This window comes from Mastigoproctus giganteus, chromosome 1, assembly GCF_048544385.1.
Source record: "Mastigoproctus giganteus isolate SK-2022 chromosome 1, ASM4854438v1, whole genome shotgun sequence".
Classification (NCBI taxonomy): Eukaryota; Metazoa; Arthropoda; class Arachnida; order Uropygi; family Thelyphonidae; genus Mastigoproctus; species Mastigoproctus giganteus.
In genome coordinates, this window is record NC_143575.1 from 160566266 (window position 1) to 160590223 (window position 23958).

The 23958-nt window shown below is 36.7% G+C and overlaps 1 protein-coding gene across 2 annotated transcripts in view; it reads left to right on the forward strand.

Annotated features, from left to right (window-relative positions):
- The window catches only part of vnc (GNAT family N-acetyltransferase vnc), a 95267-nt gene that overhangs the window by 66093 nt on the left and 5216 nt on the right, over positions 1 to 23958 (forward strand). The window contains exon 7 of one of the 2 annotated variants that reach the window (XM_090382847.1): positions 13941 to 13982. The exons of the other annotated variant lie outside the window; for it this stretch is intronic. Coding sequence (XP_090238973.1) covers positions 13941 to 13982 — 42 coding nt within the window. The remainder of the gene's footprint in view (positions 1 to 13940; positions 13983 to 23958) is intronic. 2 annotated transcript variants of the gene reach the window in all.

Genomic DNA, 23958 nt, shown 5'->3' on the forward strand with positions numbered 1-23958 from the left:
ACAATTTCCATCTTATTAGTCTGATGAGCCATGTGTTGAAGCTGTTGCTATGGATAATCCAAAACAGAATTTACAAAAAATGTGAATCAGTAATCTCTGACACCCAATTTGGATTCCGAAGTGGACTAGGCACAAGAGAAGCTCTCCTAGGTATGAATGTGCTGTTACAAAAATGCAGAGAACACCAGAAGACAGTGTTCATCTGCTTCATAGGCACTGAAAAGGCTTTCAATCAGGTAGAGCATGCAAAGCTTATAGGAGCACTTAAAAAGCTAGATCTTGGTGGATGGGACATCAGACTTATCAAAGAAATTTACTGGAATCAAACAGCCACTGGGTTGCATACTCTCGCCCATACTATTTAACATCTATTCTGAAGTTATTTTCCAAAATGCATTGTGGGAAAGGAAAGAAGGAGTAAAAATAAATGGTCAGCTGTTAAAGAACATACAATATACTGAAGATACTGCTTTTTTCACAGAAAATATAGAAGACCTTCAGTTGCTTTTGGACTGTATTAGCAACAAATGTAATGATATGGATCTAAGAATCAATGTCAACAAGACAAAATACATGATCGTGAGTAAAACTCCAGTAAGTCAAGTCCAGCTATTATTGATAGAAGCTCCAATAGATAGTGGCTCATTTTAAATACCTTGGTAGTTGGGTAAATGCTGATCTATCCAGAAGCAGAAATAAAGGCAAGAATAGAAGTTGTGAGAAATGCCTTTACAAAATACAGAACAATGTTGTGTAACAAAGCTCTAGATCTGTCAATCAGACTGAAATTCATTAGGTGCTATGTGTGGGCCATACTATTATATGGAGTTAAAACTTGGACTCGGAAAACATCTAGCAGGAACAAAATAGAGGCCTTCAAAATGTTGATCTACAGATGCAAGCTAAAAAAATATCTTGGTTAGACAAAATCACTAACATTGAAGTCTTGAAAAGAGCAGGAAGGAAACATGAATTGTTGAGTTTGGTGAAGAGAAGGAAAACTGCCTACCTGAGACACATACTTGGAAATGAGAAATATATAAATTGCTCCAAGTAATAATAGAGGGAAAGAGAGGAGTGGGGAGAAGGAAACTTTCATGGCTGGAAAGCACCAGTGGACTGGAAGATCAGCTGAGGATCTTTTTCATCTTGCCCAAGACAGAAGTTCAGTGTGGTGATTGTCAACCTGCAATAAGGAGACAGCATCAAAAGAAGAAGAAGTATGTGTAAGAATAGTTTATCCGTTTAATTCATTATGTAATTCATATTCCTTTCTTACTTAGGTATAAACTGTAATATTACAAATTGGGTTAAATGTATATATAATATGGTGAGATGAAACCTAAGTTTCATCTTACCGTATTATTATATTCATTTAACCCAATTTGTAATGTGTTGTTGTTGTGTTAGAGATTTATTGGCACAAAGACCTCCTGGGCTAAATTTTGCCTGTTCATGCTGATACTTCTTATAGCCAGTATCTGCCATCTTGGACTAACTCTCGATAAGAAACTTAGATTTCTAATCCATAATAAATATCTTTATTATGGACTAGCTTAAAATGCTGTCTGCAGTAATGTGCTGACTGTCATAACGTACTACATTTGTACCAAACCCTGATTAGACCTAAACTGGTATATGGCTTGGGGAGACCAAGTGCTCTGAAGTGGCTCGATCCAGTTCATCATAATGCTTTACTTATTGCTTTGGGAGCTTACAGAGCATTGCCCAACCAGCTGGCTCATGAACCTCCACTTCATCTCTGTAGACAAATATTGTTGGTGAACTATGCTGCAAAAATCCAAAGCCATTAAAATCATCTAGTCTGGAAATATCTTTTCCATGTACAGTGGGATTGTCTATGCAAAAACAAACCTAGGATAAACCAGCTGGCATATGATGCAGGATATAATATAATGTTGGGAACTGAACTCAATTAAATTTTTTAGTGAGCATATGGTAACAAGTCCTTGCCTATTTACCTGTAATATAGATACACATGGCTCACTCTGTACACTATTCACAGTATGAATGGATATACACACAGTTGGTTCTAAAATGGATATTCGTATAGGCACTTCAGTATCTTTTCCAAATACAGCATTGTATTTGGAAAAGATACAATGATTGCATTGAATCACATAGGTAAAATAAATAAATGTAATCTTAGCCACCCATTCCTACACAGAATTCAAACCAGCTGAAAATAATTCAGAAGAAAAGCACATGGAACAGTCTTTGCTGAATTCCAAGCCATATGAGCGTCCCTGGCAATGAGAATGCACTGATTGAGTGGTGAAAAACTCAACAAACATGAATACCTCGTCCTGCCAGGTCCCATATTTTGACTACAAATCTGCCATAAAATGAGCATGTAAATAGCATGTAGACATAAGACTTCCTTATGTCTGTTATGTAACCATAACAGACATAAGGAAGTTGTCCTTAGAAAAATATGTATTGAACACATTCATTTAACACATATGCATGTACAAAATACAAACCTCCTTTGTGTCCCTACTGTCCACACCCAACTTAATGTCAGACACTTTCTTATGGGATTTTCCTTTTATCAAATTGCCTGACAGTCTTTAATACGCCTAATAGGAGAAGATGCAGCTCTGACAGTGTTCATGTTTCTAAAAATAATAGGTCAGTTTAATAGAAAATAGTCATTGCTAAAAACCTAATGAAATTATGATATTTTCAATAACATTTGTTAGATGCAGTAGGGCCTAAGCTGCTGCTGCTCCATCAAAACTCTCCAAACAGCCTATTCATGACTTGTTTGTGACTAGTTCTGTAATGTGTAAGTAGCCAGATTTGCCTTTGGCATCATTAAATGGTAAAGAAATAACGAAGCAGTAAATGTTTTTTTGCAGTATCAGTTCTCAGTTTCAGTGCCTGCCAGGTGATATTATAAAAGAAGAAAGAATTGATGGTGTGGTCCTTGTTTTGGAAATTGACAAGTGCACAAAGAAGCTTGAAATATAACATTTTATCATTAGTTAGGCTTGGCATTTTAAATAGCAGTGGTCATTGCAAAAGTGGTCACATTTCTCACCTGGTTGGATAAAAGTATATCCAACCAGGTGAGAAATGTGAATTCAGCATTTCCAGATCCTGGTGAATCTTTGGAAATTCTCTTTATGGCCATGTCTAGACAGCAGGTATGTTGTTATGAACAAAATTTTGACATCATTTCTGAAGAGGGCAACATCTGCAACAATATTTTTCTTGAAGCAGTCAAAATCAGTTGATGGCTGATAGAAATCTGCATACAGTAAAATTCTAGTTAAGCTCATATTTGAAAGCATAATATAAACAGTCCTGTTTCTGTATTTTAATATAGTTTTTTTGCCTGTTTGGCTTGAAAATCTTGTTACTGCCTACATACAATCGTGTGATCGCCAGTTTTTTGAGGGTCAAAAGTTGGCAGCAATAGAAACTTCAGTCTGGCATTTAGTATTCCCATTCCCTCAACCTTGGTTAAAGCAGGCTACCTCTCATGTAAGATACAACCATATATATTGCAAATCCAATTGGATGATTTAAATGCCGGAAGTATGATTGCTTTCAAACAGCATGCTTTGCGGCTCTAAGGACCAGTCTCAATCTGAATATACTGCAGTTTTTACCACAGTGCCTTCACTTTCAGGGTGCTCATCCTGCATATTTTAAAATTTGCAAATCTGGCCAAGTTGGTAAGGAAATTATAAAATACAGTGGGGAGGGGAGAATTGTAATGATTACTTGGCTGATGTGTTATTAGCATTCAATAAAGTATTGATCTATAACATTTTTAGCATACTTAGTTTGTTTTAAAAGACAAAAAATTGAAGAAAAAAAAAGAAAGTATGTAAATTTTTCTGATGTTTTGCTGTTCTACAGAAGAGTTCTTCAATGCTCAGATAAAGGTAGAAAAGGGAGTTGCACCTGACTTAGGTCAGCCTGTGGAAGAATCCTTAATTCTTACCAATAACTGTTAAAAATTCCTGCAATTTTGCTAATTCTTTGCTTGGAGAACTAATCCTTGTTGAACCCCTATATACTTTAGTGGCCAGCTGTTGGTTATGCTGATTTGTAATGTAAACCTTTTCAAATTTTAAGAAGTTCTTTCTGTGATAATGTTATTTTAACTGTCCTGACATGAATAGATAAAAATCTAAATAAAATATTAAAGTCATCTGTGAAAAGTTCCTCATTTTAGGATTAATTGTTCTGTATTCTTTTGATGGAATGGTCTTTCAGAAGTGTGTTTATTTACATAACCCAGAACCTGAATAATGGGAAAAAAACCAATGGGTTTCACAAAGTATGCACATTTGTTGTTCTGAATTATAATCTAAGAGTAAGTTTGAGAAAACCACATCTATGTTTATTTTGGCAAAACAATGAATACACACATGCATACACCTGGGCACCTCTGTAGCCAGGTGGGCAGGAGCAGCAGTGCGCAGCACACGCTTCTTGATTAGGGTTTGAGGGGTTTGAGGGGTTTGAGCCTGTGACCACCAAATACAGAGGATGTGGAAAGGTCAGGGAATGACCACCACATATCCCCGGAGCAATATGGCTTTAATTGCTAATGCTCCTAAAAAAACCAAATAACAACAACAACAGCATACACCTGGTGCGTAACAGAAAATTTACTTAAGGGAACAGGAACCCATTTTCAGTCCATTGAAACATTCAGGAAAAAATGAATGAAGTGTTAAAGGGGCTTACAGAAGATGACCTCCAGAAATGTTTCTATGCTTGGAAGAAATGTACAGAACAGTGTGTGCAAGCCTTGGGCTTGCACACACAAAATTATTTTGGAGATAACTTTTAAGGGATGAAATACTTCATTATATGTATTTTGTTGCAACAGTCTTGTTATTTAAAAGCAACACCAGATTCTCAGTGGCTTGAATTTTCTGGTAGTAAAATTTACATAACCTTTGTTTCTTTCACCATCCTTTTCACTATATTGATAAGAGAAAATATGGTGGAAATGTTTTCTAACCTCAGATCAATATCATTAAATCTGATGTTACAATTTACAGAAAATATGTTAGTTATCAAGACGGGATCGTAGCCAAAATATTTATTTATTTATTTTTTTTTTTTGAAACAATTGTTTATTCATTAGACTGTATTACAGCTACAGAAATTATTGGTCTGTGATAACTAAAATAAGATAAATAATATTTTGATTCAATAGATTTGAGTTAACAATTGAATACACTGTCAATAATGGATCAATTACATGTAGTATTTGTTGACATAACCAACAGTAAATCGAAATTGAAGATTTTTTTTCATAAACTTACAAACAAAATTCTTTTCCAGTCTCGGAATTCAATTGTATATTGAAATCACTAGCAAGTATAATAGGTAAACAAACAATCTAGTGGTTCAATTAATTTCACTCCTTCGATTGAATGAGGCATTAAATTTTTATATATACGAATTTACAGAGATTGGTTACTGCTGTTCTGGGAGTGATGTAGATTGCAATCATGAAGATGGATTCATTATTGAAATTACACACCAATCCACAAATTTTGTCGATTTTAACTGTCATGTGCGAAGACATGTGATGTGCTGATAATAGTCATCTTCGTGTTGGTATGTAGCTACACCACTACAAATATTGGGTCTTTTGTATTGAGTCACACGATAAAATGACAGTAATGGCACACGATTTTCATTATCGACCCAAGTTTCACTCAAAACTAATATTTTGCTCTGTTGTAGGGTGGAGTCAGTTTCGGTGACTCGTGCATGACTACATAAACTTTGTACATTCATTTATGTTATCTAGAAATTTCTGTTATGAAAGAAATCTTGTAATTCACTTTGTAGAAACATTAGCTTATTCTTTTTTAAACAATCTATTTCCATGGAGAGTTTGACATTACTTGTTCCCTTTCTGTAGAATGCGAAATCATTACATGGATTGGTTATATATAAACCCTCCAATGAAGTTACACGCTACATATACAAGTTACTGTTGGTGATCTTTCTCATAATTTTATACCACTTCATCAAAGGTTCCCCCTTGAGGTTATGCGTAGTTAAAGCACAGGCACCAAAGGAAATTGAGTGCATCTGCTCGTCAGTCGTCCATTATTAAACAGAATCATTATTGACTGTTTAACAATAGGCACGCACCATGAAATATAGATGTCTTTCATTTATGTCACGATTGAAGGTGGTTTGTTTTTCTTGGGAAATTTCATCCACGCTCATTTGACGGTTTCATCTTCATACTCAATATACATGTAGGTCCCGTTTTACTATTGTCCATTTTACGACTTTTCACATTAACAACTGTTTCAAAATATTACCTGAAAAGATTGAAAATAACAAAAAAATCACAACTCAGTAACATGTTGCAGCAACACCTGCAAGTCCAAACACGCACTAGGCGTTTCTTTTGTTTTTCGTGGTGCATTGTGGGTGGAATGATAGCTACCCACAATGCACCATAATAATGCCGAGAGTTATTATTAATAGCCATATGGTGCAAGGAAGCCTGAGGCTTATGCTGCACCAGAGAAAAAAAAAAATTCCCAAGTTACCCTGAGAGAGAGAGTCAAAAGTAGAAGGGAATCACCAAGAAAGAGAAGAATGATGATATCTAGCTCATGACCCCAGGGTTCTTTGTTTACATTCAGTGTGTCATCTTCGTTTCATTGTGAATTTTCCCTCAATTGTTAACGGGTTACACAGTGTTATTTCTCATTAATAATAATTTTTGTGTAACCATGAGCTCTGAACCATTGGGGGGGGACAAAAAGTGTAAAACACTGACAATTGAGGAGAAATAGGATGTGATCGTCACATGGAGTCTGGTGAGCATCGGTCGGATGTGTGTAAGGCGTTAAGTTTAGCACCTTCTACTGTATCAATGATTATGAACAATGTTGATAAAATAAAGCACACACACACACACAAGTGTGTCATCCTCCAGAACAACTTATTCATGCAGTGAGACAATGGAAAAAATGGAGAAATTGTTAGTGTTGTGGGTTGATGATATGAACCAAAATAACATTCCTGTTACACAGGTGGTAATTCTGGACAAGGCAAAGTCATTATTTGACGAAATATGTGGAGTCTGGTAGCACTGAAACATTTATGGCCAGCAAAGGGTGGTTTCATCAGTGTAAAAACTGTCATAAAATTCACAATGTGAAAGTGTGGTGAGGCTGCTAGTGCTGACTTTGCAGTGGTGGTAGAGTATCCTTTCGAATTTAAACACTTAATAAATGAAGGCATCTACCACCCTGATTTAGTTTTTGATGTGGACGAAATGGGTAGTGGAGTTATCACTTGAGTAAATACGTATTCAAGTGATGACTCCAAAGGACCAAAGTAAAATTTTATTTTATTAATTATTTTATATTCAGTCAGTCCTCGTATAGCACGATAGTTGTGTTCCTGCAAACCCTCGTGCAATATAAACAATAGGCCCTATAGGAAAAATAGGGTTAGGGGCCGACCACCCAAGATTGAACACACATTTGTAACCAAAACATTACCAAACACAATAAATAATCGTAATAAAATATTGCTACTGCCTTTGCTTCTATCGTAAGCAAACTTGTTTTTTGTTTGATTTTCTATCCAAACAGATGACAGCCGTTCCATCTCTTCCAATTCTTTGTGTCTTAATCTAATGGATTTTAATTACACTTTGAGTTGTTCCTGCTATGAAAGTTGTTTTTATTTTCTCTGCATTCTTTGTAATTCTCGGCGTTGCCTCATTTAGGCCTGTGGCACGTGCAATATCACATGGTTTTTCATTTCGCTCAAAGCGTTTCACAATTTCATATTTTTTTCCTCTATCGACAGAGGCAGACTGGCCATAAGCCTTACTGGAGGCCGGTGTGATTTTGGCCATAAACGCTAGTATGAGGCCACTACAAATTTACCCGGGTAAGAATTTTTCACCCAGTCCGACTCTGTTTATCGATATTGCTTTTCTTTTTCTCTCTGAATCTGTATTTTACTCATTTTTAGGGAATAAAGCACAATTACAAAATGAGGAGGCATGTTTTGATACACATAAACAAAGCTGCGCACGTGTAGCAACTGAATAAAAAACACCGTAAAGGCAGAGACACACTATGAACACCTCACTAGCTCACATTTTACTAAAGCATATTTCTGGGGGTTACACTACCATAAAACAAAAACAATTTCCAGTTGTGTTTCTGCTAGGGGAATCTGTTATAAACTGGTAGTAAACTCGATCTAATTGCATTTGTGATAATATCAATAGCTAGAATTGTGTGGGTTTTTACATTATTATGGTGAAATGTGTTTCCCCCCCCCTTCACTGATATAAAAAACAATACATTTTCAGAATCTTCTCTTCATTCCTATCGTGTTGCGTTCAGTTGGGGTGATTCCACGTTCGACTGCCATTTCTTGTAAACACAAAGGCGAATCGTGCATAAGCAAATTCAGTTCGTGTTATATACGATATCGTTCCCCTATTTATAAATCGTGTATGATCGAATTCGTGTAATGTAAAACACGTGTTTTACGGGGACTGACTGTATAAGTATAAATAAAACGTGCATTACATGTTTAAAATATTTAATTATTTATAAAGAATAGAAATATTAGTGCATACTTGGAAAGGTTTGGGAATTTTGGAACCTATCTCATTCAATTACATTATAATTTGGTCTTGTTTTATGACTTTTCATTTTAATTTTGCTGGAACTTAACCATGTCTTAAAACGGGTTCTACTGTATACTCTGATGCAGTGGTTCTCAATCTTATTTTTCTTGTGGCCCCTTCTGAATTTCATTCACCTCTGTATCAACTGCACTTTTTATTTATAACGTGTATTATTTATTTATTTTTTATAATATAAGGAATTTTAATAATAAAAAAGGGGTTTATTAACTACAGTCTTTATTTATAATAGAAAATGACAATAATATTATTGTCCCTTAGCTTGGTGAGATCCTTGCAGATCTCACTAATTTCTTTTTTATATTTGTAATAATTTTATCATTCAAGTTTCTTGTGATGACCGACTAACTGGTTAAAATAAATAAATGATATATACATAAGATAAAACAGAGATAAAATAAGTTAAAAGCGGTAGAATACATAAAGCCTTCAAGATGAAGTGCCTCTTCATCAGCTAGTCGGTGAATGATGTACTTCAGTATGTATTGATGGTTAAAATAGCAAACGTCAGCTGGGCGTGATCATGTATCACGAGTCTGGTGTCGGTAGAACAGAATTACGTACACGCGATAACTGCCAGAGCTCATCACAGTACAATACAGTACATTCTATAATAGGGTGTAAGTGCACTCCCCTCGTGTGATTCATAGTACTATTATTGGTAGCTATGTGCAGTGCTTCAAGCCATGAGTGCTGGCGATAATCACATGAATAGTTGACGATTTCAATATCCCATCAGGGATCAAGATTGTGGTGCTCAACCCAATAATTCTCGGCGACTGCGGAGCGTTCAAAATTAGTGGTTTGCAGAGCCACCTCATGTTCAGAAACCCAGTCTTTCAATCTTCTACCAGACTCGCCTACATAACACTCCCCACAATCTAGATACGTAATGCAGTATATGGAACTACTCCGTAGGAAAGGAGGCACAAGTGTTTTCACCTTAGAAATAATAGGGCGCCTCCGTAGCCAGGTGGACAGGAGCAGCAATGCGTAGCACACGCTTCTTGATTAGACCGGGTTCGAGCCCATGCCCACCAATACAGAGGATGCGGAAAGGTCAGGGAATGACCATCGCATATCCTCGGAGCAATATGGCCTTAGTTGCTAATGCTCCAAATAACAACATAACAGTTAAAAATAATAGACTGTAATTTCCTCCCCGAAAGTTGCACACATTGTATACGGTGGAGACGCAAAATCCTAACAAGATGTTCTGATGTGTCCAGATAATAGGGGATGTAGGCCTAGATAAATTCATTGACGCGAGGAGGGTTAGATTGCATAACAAATTCGTGAGCCTGAAGCTCACATATAACTAGAACATGAGGTGGATAGCTGCAATTGGAAAGCTCTGCCCTAATTTTAGAAATCTCCAGTTGCCTGTCACCTGTCACTAAATGTGAATCCATGCGTTGAACTAACACATCCAAAAAAGGAAGAATATTATCAACCTCTAGTTAAGTCATAAATTGAATGATGGGTGACAGGGAATTGAGATATTGCAGCAGTCGAGATTCCGATCCCCGGAGGACAATTGCAAAGATATCATCAATGTAACGACACCAGAGAGTGATAGGAATAGGTTCTGTAGAGAGTAAGGTTCTGTCTCCCAATGTGACATCCCTGCTCAAAAGACGTCTCACACAGGCAATTGCCTGTTGTACAGGAACAGAAGTGAACAGAACAAAGGAGACTATAGCCTTGCTCTCAGAAATAGTAAAATCTTTAATAATACGCAGAAAATGCATACTACTGGAAACAGTGTAAGCAGTTTTCCCAACAATGGGTGCTAATAACATTCATATGTAGGTGTATGACAATAAGAAAAAATGGGCCGAAAAGGAATATTAGGTTTATGGATCTTGGAAGTCCATAAAAATGTGGGAGTCGACAACCTGTCGCATGAAGCTTCCAGCTGATGTTCTTAGTAATTTTATTAGCTAAAAACCAAGAATGCACAAGTTTATTAACTTTAGATTCACCGAACTCGCACTATATCTGTCTCTTGTACTATACACTTTTATACCATTGCAACGTAAATACTGTGTATTATATCTCGCATATTATGGTTAAACAATTAGGTGAATTGTTTACCCATAATAATATATCTGCATGTAGACTTCTTTTGTATTGAAATTCAATTAGTTTGAAATAATCTACAACATAATATTCTCCAATAAGCAGTGCAAGAATCACTTTTGCCTCTGCCTGCGGCTACCCATTATTAATCTTTTAGTCTGTGAATCTCCCCAATCTAGAAGTTTTCTGACCCACCAAACACTACCTCAACAGCATCAGAAAATATTCTTGCACTCTTTCTATTTAAGTGTATCCCATCTCTCTAGAAGCAGGCTCTCCTGTTAGCAAGCACAGACCATGCACTGAAAAAAATTCTCCTCATGAGCCTTGCACAATCTCTCCAGGACTGAATTGATTGACAAGGTGCTCATCATATAATCCCTCCTATCGTTTCTTATATCCCAATTTCAAATTTAACCCTAACTCGCAGCATTGACCTGTCGTTACACTTGAAGAGGACAAAGAAAACTTTTTACAAATTTCAACATTTTTTTGCACGGCCTATGATAAAGTGATCTGCATACAAAATTTTTAGAAGCCCAAAATGGATACAAAGTTCTTAGAAGCCCAAAATGGATACAAAGTTCTTAGAAGTCTCGAAATGCATACAACGTTTCTAGAAGTCCTGAAATAAATTTATGGTTCAGTGAATACAAGACAATCTGTAAATAGTTTAATGCAACAAGCAGAACGCCAATGCACTATTGTATAGCCCCGTCCCTGGAGGACAAGGTCATAAACTGGCCAGTAATCTGATGCAGGTGGTCATAAAGCTAAGTCGCCCTTTTCATTTTCGTCTATTCCAAGAATTGGGTTTTTCCGACTATCCGAGCAATTAAGTGTTTGCATGGTTACCAAAATTTGTTCAATATATCCATGTAGTACGCTCGTTATAACATTGAGCGATTGTATGGGAATACACGTAAATTAAAATCATTATGGCTCTTTGCTCATTACAGCCATGATCTCGCTATTTTCGTGCTCATTATAACCAAGTTCGACTGTAATTAAATTCTTGAAAACTTCAGATTGGAACTGTGAATTCTCTGATGACAGAAAAATAGTTTAATTTTAAGTTTTAAACTATTTTGCAATGAATAGTTTAATTTTAATGAGAGTGTTTACCTTTCTTATTCCAATGAGTACCTGCCTCGAGTTTTTTTAACGTTAAAAACGTTTTTACTGGCATTATTCCAAAAATTTTGTAACGAAAAACGGTAATGCAAGAAGCGTTATGAAAATTTATTCCGGTTTAATTTATTTTCTACCGGACCAAATTTAATGAAATTTTACAGAGCTTCATCTTAGCTCTATACTAGAGGGAAATCTTTCAAACCTGTGAAAATTGCAGTAGTTTTTTTTTTTTCAGGATAGTGGAAAATATGAACATGTGATTAAGGAATTTAGAAACAGAAATATTAAGGTTTTAAGATACAAAAAAAATTTTGGAAACTGGGAAATGCATTAATTCGAAAATGCATCTGGTTTCAAGTCACCTGGTGTTTTCCAGATTGAATGTAATTTTTTTCTTTACAATTAAACTCTGAGGCTGGAAAAGAGTTCTGCACATTTATGAAAACATTCTTCAACTTGGACATGTTATCAGATCTTTTGATAAATACTACATGTAATGGAATGGAATTTTAGTCGTGAACTAAAATTAAAATCTCTTCAATGTAAAAATTATATATCCTACTTTAGTCATCACAGACCAATACTTTCAGTAACGATATGTAATTATTATTAATAAAATAAAAAATTGTTATTTTATTATCCATTAATTTTATTAATATCTGAAAATTAAGACATTTTTAATGCCTGCCAATGACTCTTAAATGTAAAACACATTAAATATGCCAGCGGCAAGGATACATTATGTACCTGGTACAGAATTTAATTTTTTTGTATTTTCATTACTTTAATTTTTCTACTTGATGTTACTTTTTGTTTTGATTTATGCATTTACTTTAATGCTTAGTTTATGCAGGAAGGTCCATAAAAAAGGAAATAAATTAAAAATTCACGTGTTTAATTTGAATGACAGTGTCGTTAACTGTTTTTCTTATTCCATTGAATACCCACACTATTTATTTTGTGTATTATTCTTATTTCAATATTTCCTGCCGGATGTTACCGATCTTTTTATTTATACATTTATGTTAATGGTTAGTTTATGCAGGAAGGTTTATAAAAAAAGAATTAAATTACAAATTCATAGATGTCATTTCGCAAAATGATGCATAGCTTAGATAAAGTATTATTTTTACACATACACTGGATATCTTGGATGTGCAACCATAAATTTAGCAGTTCATCCTAGCTTTTCCATTGTCGAATTGAACTGATTGCACATCTGCACTTCAATTCCATTTCTTTCTTTAACATACTGCACATAATAAACAAAAATGGATTCATATGAGGTACTTAAAATAGAATCCTGTAGTTTCATGCCACACATTCAATTAATGAATATTTACATCTTTATTAATAACAGTGATACATTTTTTTTTTGTTTTTTCATTCTTTTTTATGGACCATTCTCACTTTAAATACTAAATATACATATAAGTAGTAGATATTAGTGCAGGAGTTGGCAGCCTATGTGACTGATGCAAAAGGCAGATTCCAAGATTATTCCCCCAAGTGGTACCACAAAACAATTTCATTTGATAATTCCAACAAGATATTAACAGACAACTCTCTAAAAGAATGTGTGGGTTCATCTTTCAGTTTAATTTTCAATGTGTTGTAGCCCTCTACATTTTAAATCTATTGGATTTTACCAAAATAGCAGCAGTTAATTTTCTTACGTATAGATTCACCAATCAGTTTTGTACCCAGGATCCCATGCCAAATTTATTCAAACGTGCTGAAATGAAATTTGAATCCAGAAGACACCATATTTTCCAGACTACTAATCCACATAGCTCAACTGCTTGGCATGGTACCAAAGACCCACCCTAAAATAAATCAAGCATGCTGCTCCTGAAAGGTTACCATACTCCTGTGCTAGTGGAATTGCCATTACTACTCAATTAGTGTATATATATATATTTTTTTTATTAAACATCAGAGTGTTAATCTCTGGTTTTCATCTATTTAAATTGCACTTTACTTGTTAATAATAGTTTTATTCTAGTCTTCTGTTCTGTTCTAGAAGCATCCAGGAAACTGTGACTTAAAAGAAAGAAAAAAGCAGGTAAAAACCAGAGATTAATACCACTTTATTCTCTGTTTCTTTACACTGTTTAATTGGAATTTTTTCCTAATATATTAATTGATTTTATTTAATAATTATATTAATTTTTTCTTAATGTAAACTGTAATTAGATGACAGTTAAAAAATATCATTTAAAATAAAAGATTAAAAAGCTTTACCCATCTCCAGACCATAAGATGTCACTTTTTTCCCTGAAAAATTTTGCCTAAAATTATCATGTCTTATAGTCTATCGAGGATATACAAAGGGTACTAGGAAAGTTTTGCAATACAGCTTTGTTTATTTAATTTTTTCAAAGTAATTTCCTCTACATTCAATACACCTCTCCATCCTCCGAAACCAATCTTTAAACCAGTTCTGCCAAGTTTCACTAGGGAGTAAAGCACACTCATTGTCTCAAGCCCGTAGAAGGTCCTCATCACTGGGAAACCGCCTCCCTTTTAGCTTCATTTTCACATGCGGGAACAGTGCAAAGTCGCAGGGAGCAAGGTCTGGACTGTATGGAGGGTGCTCGAGAAGTTTCAGTCCTGTCGTGGTCAAATATTCGGTGCAGGCTTTGGCGCGGTGAGCTGCAGCATTATCGTGATGGAGGTACCAGGTGTCCATTCTTGACTTTGGCCGCAGGTTCTTCATAGATCCAATGACTTTAGGCAGGCATTGTTCAGTATACCACTTAGCTGTGACTGTCTTCTGCATGTCCAAAACGACACGTTCCACAATTCCACTCGATTTGAACAACACAGCTATCATTTTCCTCTTTACAGATCGGGATTTTCTGACAATTACGGGTGTGTCGTCATCATCAAAGACCCAAACTTTGTTTTGAGCCTTGGTCGGCAGATCGTAATAGTACAGCCAAGTCTCGTCACCTGTCACGATGTTGTTCACATACCGAGATTGTCCCTTATCAAACTTTTTTAACATCTCCCGGCACCAAGTCACACGTCGTGTCATCTGCTCTTCAGTCAGTTGATGCGGCACCCAGAGAGAACAAAGTTTCTTCACGTGCAAATTATCTTGCAGAATCGAACGAATTGCTGGTGCATTTAGGCCCAAAGTATCCTCTATCTGTTGGTAGGTCACTCGCCTGTTTTCGTCAGGCATTTTCCTCACAGCAGTAACGTTTTCCTCCGTAACTGACGTTCGTGACCTTCCCGGCCTCTCAGAATCCTCCAGAGTGAAATTTCCCCTTTGGAATTCTCTGTACCACCTGAATATCGTTGTACGATGTGGACAATCATCATCTAGTGCAAGAGTCATTTCTTCTAAGCACTGGTCTATGGTTAAACCACGCACAAAATTATACCGCAGAACTGTCCTTATCTCATTTGGTGACCACGATGCCGTCGCAAGCACTTTACACTCTCACTACTAATGAATAACTGAGCCCATCGACTTGGTGCGGCAGCTACTATGCACGTATGAACATGTCTCAAATGCAGCAACAAGCAGCTTCCTGTGATTCATTGTTACGTTCGTGATCTTCCCGGCCTCTCAGAATCCTCCAGAGTGAAATTTCCCCTTTGGAATTCTCTATACCACCTGAATATCGTTGTACGATGTGGACAATCATCATCTAGTGCAAGAGTCATTTCTTCTAAGCACTGGTCTATGGTTAAACCACGCACAAAATTATACCGCAAAACTGTCCTTATCTCATTTTGGTGACCACGATGCCGTCGCAAGCACTTTACTCTCTCACTACTAATGAATAACTGAGCCCATCGACTTGCCGCGGCAGCTACTATGCACGTATGAACATGTCTCAAATGCAGCAACAAGCAGCTTCCTGTGATTCATTGTTGCATCATATTGCAAAACTTTCCTAGTATCCTTTGTACAGGTGCATGCAGGGATATTTTCTTTGGATCAGACTTTACATTGTTATTATAGTACATCCAAGTCTTACAAGAATTCGTCTTTTATTTGGAGGCTTTGGGGGGGGGGGGGAGAATCAGTGATGCCAATTGTAGCCCATCTATTAGACCACAAGATTCCTCTCACTCTTTTGTTTTTGCCTTTCACTGCAATAAGCTATCTCTGGGCACCACAGGATATTTTTTGGTTGTTGGACCATTCTTGGAACACTAGACAATTGTTGTGTGTATATGAACAGTCTAGGTGGGCAGCAGTGTCTGTGATATTTGTGCTTTTGCACACACGACACTGTGATAGAGCATTCAGCAATAGTGGCTCTGCCATAAATTTCATTTTTAATAAAAGTTAAAATAATGGAAACACTTATGATAAGAGTTATAACTTTTATTAAAACGTATGCAACTAATATAGGGTCGGGTCAACTTTTGCCCTTAAAACAGCTTGTATTCTATGTGAAATATATTTGAATAAATCTTGACCTATCTTAAGAAGAAATTGAACATTCTTTGGCGAAAATCTGCTCCTCACTCTCGTCTTCAAATATACCCACAGTAGCTTAAATAACATTTAAGTCTGGTGATGGCAAAGCATCTCCCATGGTGCAAGCCATGGGAGATGCTTTGCCTCGGTTTCATGCTCCCCAAACCAAGATTTGAAACGTGACATCATTTTTGGGCAACAGTGTTTGCATCATGGGATGAACCTGATCACTCAGTATATCCAGGTAATCATTTTTGCCCAAACCATTGTTGATCCTCCTCCTTGTTTGATGGTTGACACATGCACTTCCTTTGGTATTCACCAACATAAACTCTTTCTGGTGTTGGAAAAAGTGTGATTAAAGGTTCCTCTGAAAATATGGCATGTTTCCTGATTTATCAAGTGCCCAGATTTTGTGCTCCTTGTGCCAATGCATCCACTTTCTGGCATTACCATCAGTAACGAGTGGTTCGGCAATAGTGGCTCTGCCATAAATTTCAGCTTTATGAAGTCCTTGCCGAACCGTTTGCTAAAAACTGGATTGTTGAGATCACACTAAGTTCTGCAGTTATTTTTGAGGCAGTTGTTTTATGTTTTTGGGCTACAGTCCTTTTCAGTGTCCAGTGTTCTCTTTCAATCAGCTTCTATTTTTTGCCACAGTTCGTCATATCAGATTTTGTTTTTCCATATTTGCTGAATGTAGACATCACTTTCGATACAGTTGCTCTGGATACAATAAACAAATCAGCAGTTTTATTTAATCTATCCATCCCCCAAACATGCACCAACGACTTGGCATCTTTGGGATTCAGACAGGTTAATCATTTTATTCATGAAGGGTTGAGAGGTTAGTGCTACAAGAGACAACTGTTGATGACAAATATGCATTTCATTTTAACTTTTTCAAAGATCATGACAAGAAAGAAATCTGGAAGTCACCCAAGCCAGTATGCTATTGCCCGCTAACTTCCAAACAAGGGGATACATATAACAATTAGGTAATCCAGCAGTGGTAGTGTGAACTGAAGTTATCAGATTTCAGTTGGTATTGTATTCTTTTCTGAAATTTTCAGGTTTTAAGTAATGATGTACTGTAACTGTATGATAATTACAGTGAAACCATAACAATCTAACACTTAATGAAATTTTTATTAAAAGGAAAATACTATTCTAGAAATTACTTATATGCATATAATTTGTGTTTTCTTATCTACTTGTTTGGTTTTTTTTTTTGCCAGTGCAAAAAAAGCCAGTGGCTTCCTTGCACTCACTATATATATGTCAAATACTGTTTCTATTATTAGCTATATGGTGAAAGCAAGCATAAGGCTTTTGCTGCACCACCCAAAAAAAAATTTCCAAGTTACCCTGAGAGAGAGAGAGAGAGAGAGAGTGTCAGTAGAAGGGAATCACCAAGAAAGAGAATAATGATTATATCCACCTCAGGACCCTCTTCGTGCCGAGCCCGTACTCATGAGTGTGAGCCCCTGGAATGAATTACTGGAGTATTTTGTTTGATCGAGTACTGTTGTTCTATTATTGTAAATTATGTGATCTGAAGACATGTTACCTTAACTTCTTAAGGTAGTGTGTATTTCATGATGTAAATCAAACTCTGTGCTTGTTAACGGGAGAGACTGCTTCTACAGGGATATCATACACTTAAATAGAAAGGGTGCAAGAATATTTGCTGATGCTATCGAGGCAGTGTTAGGTGGGTCGGAAAACTGCTAGCTTGGGGAGGGATTCACAGACTAATAGATTAACTGTAGCCACGGGTAGAGGTGAAAGTGATTCGTGCACTGCTTCAATTGGAATGAGCAGCAGCCTGGAAAGCAAGTTGCTGGAGATTTCAAGAACTGCTGGAAGTGTGTCATGGAACAAGTAAATACATGGGCTGTTTTTGGGTAACTAAGAATTAGAATAGATGTGTGTATACTGGCATGTACCCCAATGCTAGGAATATAGTAAATAAATTTGATGAATTTGAAGTGCTGATCAAGACATCAAAGGCAGATCTTGTTGGGATATCAGAGACGTGGTGTCACACAGATATAACGAGTGCAGAATTGAATTTGGGGAGTACAATATGTACAGAAAGGATAGGAAGGGAGGAGGTGTTATGCTGATAGTTCAGAAACACATAAATCTAAGGCAGTGCATCCTTTTTACATTGGTGGACATTGCAATGTTCAGTCAGTTTGGTGTGACATAAGAACTGGGAAAGCAAAAATGAGGCTAGAAGTGTGTTATAGGCCAAATCAAGTAATACTCTTGATCTGGTTATCAGCAGTGATTATTTATGCATTAAGAATTTGCAGATAAAGGAACCACTAGGTGACAGTGATCACAGTGTACTGATGTGAGATTTACTTAGATGTAACTACCATCGAGGGTAAAGGAAAGGGTTTTTGTTTTCGTAAAGGTGGCTACAGTGGTCTGACAGTTTTTAAATTCTATACAGTGGGATTAACTGATGACGTCACCAACAGTGAATTCTAAATGGGAAGCCTTCAGGGACTTAATCTTGGAGGCTACTAGGCTTTTCATACCAACTAAAAATACTATTCATGGTTCAGGCCTAAATTGATGTCGGATGAATTAATTAGGCTCGTGGAAGAAAAGAAAAATTTATGGGATGCATATAAATTATCAGGCAACACAGAAGCCTATGGCAGATGTAAACTAGTTTGTTTGTTTGTTATTTGGTTTTTAGGAGCATTAGCAACGAAGGCCATATTGCTCCGGGATATGCGGTGGTCATTCCCTGACCTTTCCGCATCCTCTGTATTTGGTGGGGACAGGCTCGAACCCCGATCTAATCAAGAAGCGTGTGCTACGCACTGCTGCTCCTTCCCACCTGGCTACTGAGGCGCTGATATAAACTAGTCTGTAATCAACTTACAAAAGAGGTTAGGCAGGCAAAGACAGATTACAAAAAATCTTTGGCAAAGAATACAAAGAAAAACAGCAAAGAGTTCTTTATTTATGTAAATTCTAGAAGGAATGAGATGAATCAGATTGGTCCACTTGACATTGACGGTTCGATTGCTGATGAACCTGCTTAGGTAGCTGACAAACTGAATGAGTAATTTCTACATTCACACATGAGGAAGTTTGTAGGGAAGGGGAAGCCAGGAGTTTATCAAACTCTGGCAGGGAGCAAAATGATTTTGTAATAACTGAGAGCAAAATGGAGGAGAAATTGTTGAAGTAAAACATAAGAAAGGCACCTGGGGTGGATGGAATCTATCCAGTTATATTAAAGGAAGCAGCAAAGAAAGTAAGCAAACCCTTAGCCATAATTATGAAAGCTTCCTTGGACTTCCATGAGGACCTTCCAGGGGAGACTGGAGATATGCAAATGTGTTCCCAATTCACAAAAGGGGATCAAAGGGTGACACGAGTAATTACAGATCTGTTAGTTTAACTTATGTTCCGGGGAAATTAATGGAGTCACTGGTTAAAGAAGCATTGTGGGATCATTTAGACAAGACTGCAATTATAGTTAAGACACAAGCATGGGTTTGTTAAGGGGAAGCCTTGTCTGACCGATTTTATTGGATACTGATACAGTCACAATGGAACTGGATTCAAAAAATAATTTTGATATCATATACTTGGATTTCAGGGAAACATTTGATTCTGTTGCACATGGAAGACTACTGTACAAATTGGAGCAGTATGGCATTAAGGGCACATTGCTACAATAGATATAGGGATGGTTGAGTGGGAGAAGAGTGGTAATCAATGGACACTGCCCTTCATGGAACAAAGTTATTAGTGGAGTCCTCCAGGGTTTGTTGTTTTCTATATTTATGAATGATATTGATGAAAGTTTATGAGGCTTAATGTCCAAGTTTGCAGACGATATAGAGTTTGGCAGGGTTGTTAATAACGTTAATGACAGTACACTACTACAACAGAATCTAGAAAAGTTGGGCCAGTTACACATGATGGCAACTGTAGTTTAACATTGCTTTAACTAATAAATATCAATCAATAAAATATCAGTGTAGTTTAACATTGACAAACAAAGTATTGCATATGGGTAGCAGCAATCCCAGTGTGACATACCAACTATGCATTACTACACCCATGGTATTGGAAAATAAAAAAGACCTGGGGGATAATTGTACAGTGCAGACAGGTGCCAGAGCAGGTCATGGGGTCTTATCAACGTTATCCAGGAATTTTGCTATTGGGGAGAAAGTGATTATTCCTTTGTATAAGGCAATAGTCTGGCCACACCTTGAGTACTGCATACAGGTCTGGAAGCCTTGTTTTAGGAAGGATGTAGAGCTGCTGGAATGAGTGTGGTGAAGGTCAATGAGAATGGTGAGGGGAACAAAAGATTGCTCTTTCTAAGAAAGGCTTAAATTCTGCAAATTGCAGCATCTGGAGGCTAGGCACCTGCGTGGTAACCTGATTAAGGTGTGTGTGAGGCTTTGAATGATTTGAGCAGCCTCAGTGCTGATGGGATTCTTCCTCTCACTCAGGTTATGCACCTGAGGGGTCCTAAATTCAAATTGAGACAGTTGTATGGTAGATTTACAGAAATTGGCCTTTAGCTTGAGCGTGGTTGATTGCTAGAACAAACTTCCATCGATCATTATGGAATTTGATAGCTTAAACAGTTCAGGGAAGAACTAAGAACTAGACAAACTTTAGGAACAAATGGGAAAGGTGGTTTTTTTTTGTTTTTTTTTTTTTTTTTTGCTGATGCTGTATAAGTTTGCTTTCTTGCATCATATGCCAATGCTAATCCTTGACACTCACAGCTTTCTGCAAATAGCTGTCTGAGGCATAGTCATGTGGCATTTAAGTTGCTCCTAATTGATATGTAGCTACTGTTGTTCCAGCTGTACTTAGAAAGTACAATTGTTTACCTATTGTTTCTTTAGTGTAATACCAGAAATCAGTTGAATTTTGTTGTGTATTCATTTTTGAATGTGGACTTGGAAATTTAGCATATTTCTTGCCTTTGGTACAAAGTCAAGTCAAAGTATTTTATTATTTTTTGGCGGGCTCCAGGGTTTCCCTTATTCGCCGCTGAAAGTAATCTATACATCGTGTACAATTTATAATGATTAATTGTACATAAAAGTACAATGATTGATTATACATAAAAGACTATTTACAATGATGGTACATAAAAAGACTATATACAATGATGATAAATAAATAAATACTGGACTTCAGAGTCCAGCAAGCTGATCAATACATCAGGTAAGAGTAATCCAAATAAACAGTCTAGCATTTTACTGAACCTCAGGAGTAAGAATTCTTTCCTCCGTTTAAACAATTTCTCTGCATAGGTGGAGAAGGCAGTATAATATTCAGAACAGTTAACCAATCTTGGCAATTTGGAGCAGTCAAATACATTTGTGAGAAGTTGAAAGTCCAGTCTTAATTCATCGTACAGAGGACAATGAAAGATGAGGTGCTCAACAGTTTCTTGAGCACCACAACTACAGAGAGGAGTGTTACTTAATCCTAGTGAGAACAATTTAAAGTTAAGACTTCCATGACCGGTACGTGCGGAAATTTGCCTTTAGCCAGCGGGTGGTTGGTTGGTGGAACAGACTTCCATCCCTTGTGGTGGAGGTTGATAGCCTAAATAAGTTTAAGGCTCAGCTGGACAGGTATTTTGAACGAACAGAGGGGTGAAGTGGAAGTGGGTTTTTTTTTTTTTTTTGGCTGATGCTGCATAAGCTTGCTTTCTTGCATCAAATGCCTCTACTAATGCTAATAAAAACGTAACATATAAACCAGGATTGAACCAGTCTATTTTCTTGTCGTAATCATCAACCTCGGGAAAAAACTTAAAGGTCTCCCTACCCAAAGTAGAGGTAGACCAGGTATTTTGCCAACCTCTACAACATTCATTTCTCATTCTTTTAATGTCTACATTTTCTTGCAAGTCAGTATTATATGTTATACCATTTACAATCGCAGGAACATTTTTTCTTCTACAATATAAAAGATAGTGTAACATTACTTCATATTGGATTGGCAGTTGATGACTGAGGACCTGGAGAGCAGCTGTAGAGACAGTTCGACAAGCTCTACTTACAGCGAGAAGAAAGAATCTTTGTGCTTGGGTAAGATATTTTTGAACAAGGGAGTTACCGATTCTGTATCCCCAGGCCCCAGCCGCATAACACACAATTGGTATAAATATACAAGAGTAGTATAATTTAATGGAAGATTTCTTTACACCAAAATTACTCCTGGTAATCTTAATAATTTTATAGGTCAAAGCTTTTATTTTCTGAAGTATATATTTTGCATGGTAATTAAAATTAAGACGGTCATCAAAATAAATTCCTAAGTATTTATGCTGCCGAGTACTCCTAATCATTTCTCCATTCAACTTAATAACAGGTGGTCTATTCACATCAAGAGAGCCTTTTAACAACATTTGTTTTGTTTTATTAGTTGAGATTTGAAGTTTATGTGTTTCACGCCAGATATCCAAGTCCTCTAGAACTTCATTTGCTCTGCACTCTAGCTCCCGGCGGGGTACAGGAAACACTTCCTCATTCATTTCACAAATATATGTGGTCTCAGTTCCAGTCTCAATGATGTCCATTTTCATTTACAATCTGCCAAGCCCCATATAATTTCTGTGAGAGAATCCCATGTATATGTTGATTCAACCACTGCTCATCTCAGTTGTCCTAATTATTTACTGTACAACTCCTGTTGCTTCAAAGGTGGTATCTGTGCATGTGTCCTATTTGATATTCCCTGTCAGAGACTTAATAATTTGGAATCTCTTCTTGTTAAATCTTCTGGCTTAAAATCTCTCTACCCCATTCTGTCAAATTCATATGTTACCTCTATCATTCTCCAAACTCCACTAATCACTTTGACTTCCTTTCTTTGAAACTAGATTTTCTCCAGTCCAACTTTACTAACAGTGAGGTCATTTTCCTTAGCAATTTTAATGTTCCCAACTCCAGCTTGCTTCCTTTTTCTAGTCACTTTGATCCAGTTCATTGAGATGCTGAGGCTTTTGCAATTACTAATGACCTCTTTGCAGATTGTTCATTTACCTACCAAAATAACAGACAATCCTAAGCACGCAGCCAACATGTTTGATCTTTTTCTCACAAATAACCCGTCCAAATACATGTTCGAGGTGAGTGGCCTTCTAGGCACCTCAGTGATGATGTCTTCCAATGGAGCTCTTCTCTCGTGTCCATTCTCAAACTCGTGTTTGGCATTACAAGAAGACAAAATGGTATGATCTGCAAGATTTGTATTCCTCTTTTCCTTGGTTGGATTACTGTTTTTAATATTTTGACGTCAATGTTTACTCAGCTCATTCCTGAAATTGTTTTGTAGGAATGAAATCCTTTATTCCACACTCCGCCTTAAAATCTTGCCCTTTATCTAAGCTTTAGTTTTTCAATAAATGTGTTAAGGTTGATCAAGATAAAAAATATTGCTTATCTAAAATTGGCTTGCATCCAAATCTCCAGGTTCATTTTCTGCCTACACCAAAGTTTGATACAATTGTAAAGCAACTATTAAACAGTCCAAACTAGATTTTGAGCAATTTAAGAATAGAAAACTTACTTGTTGCCCA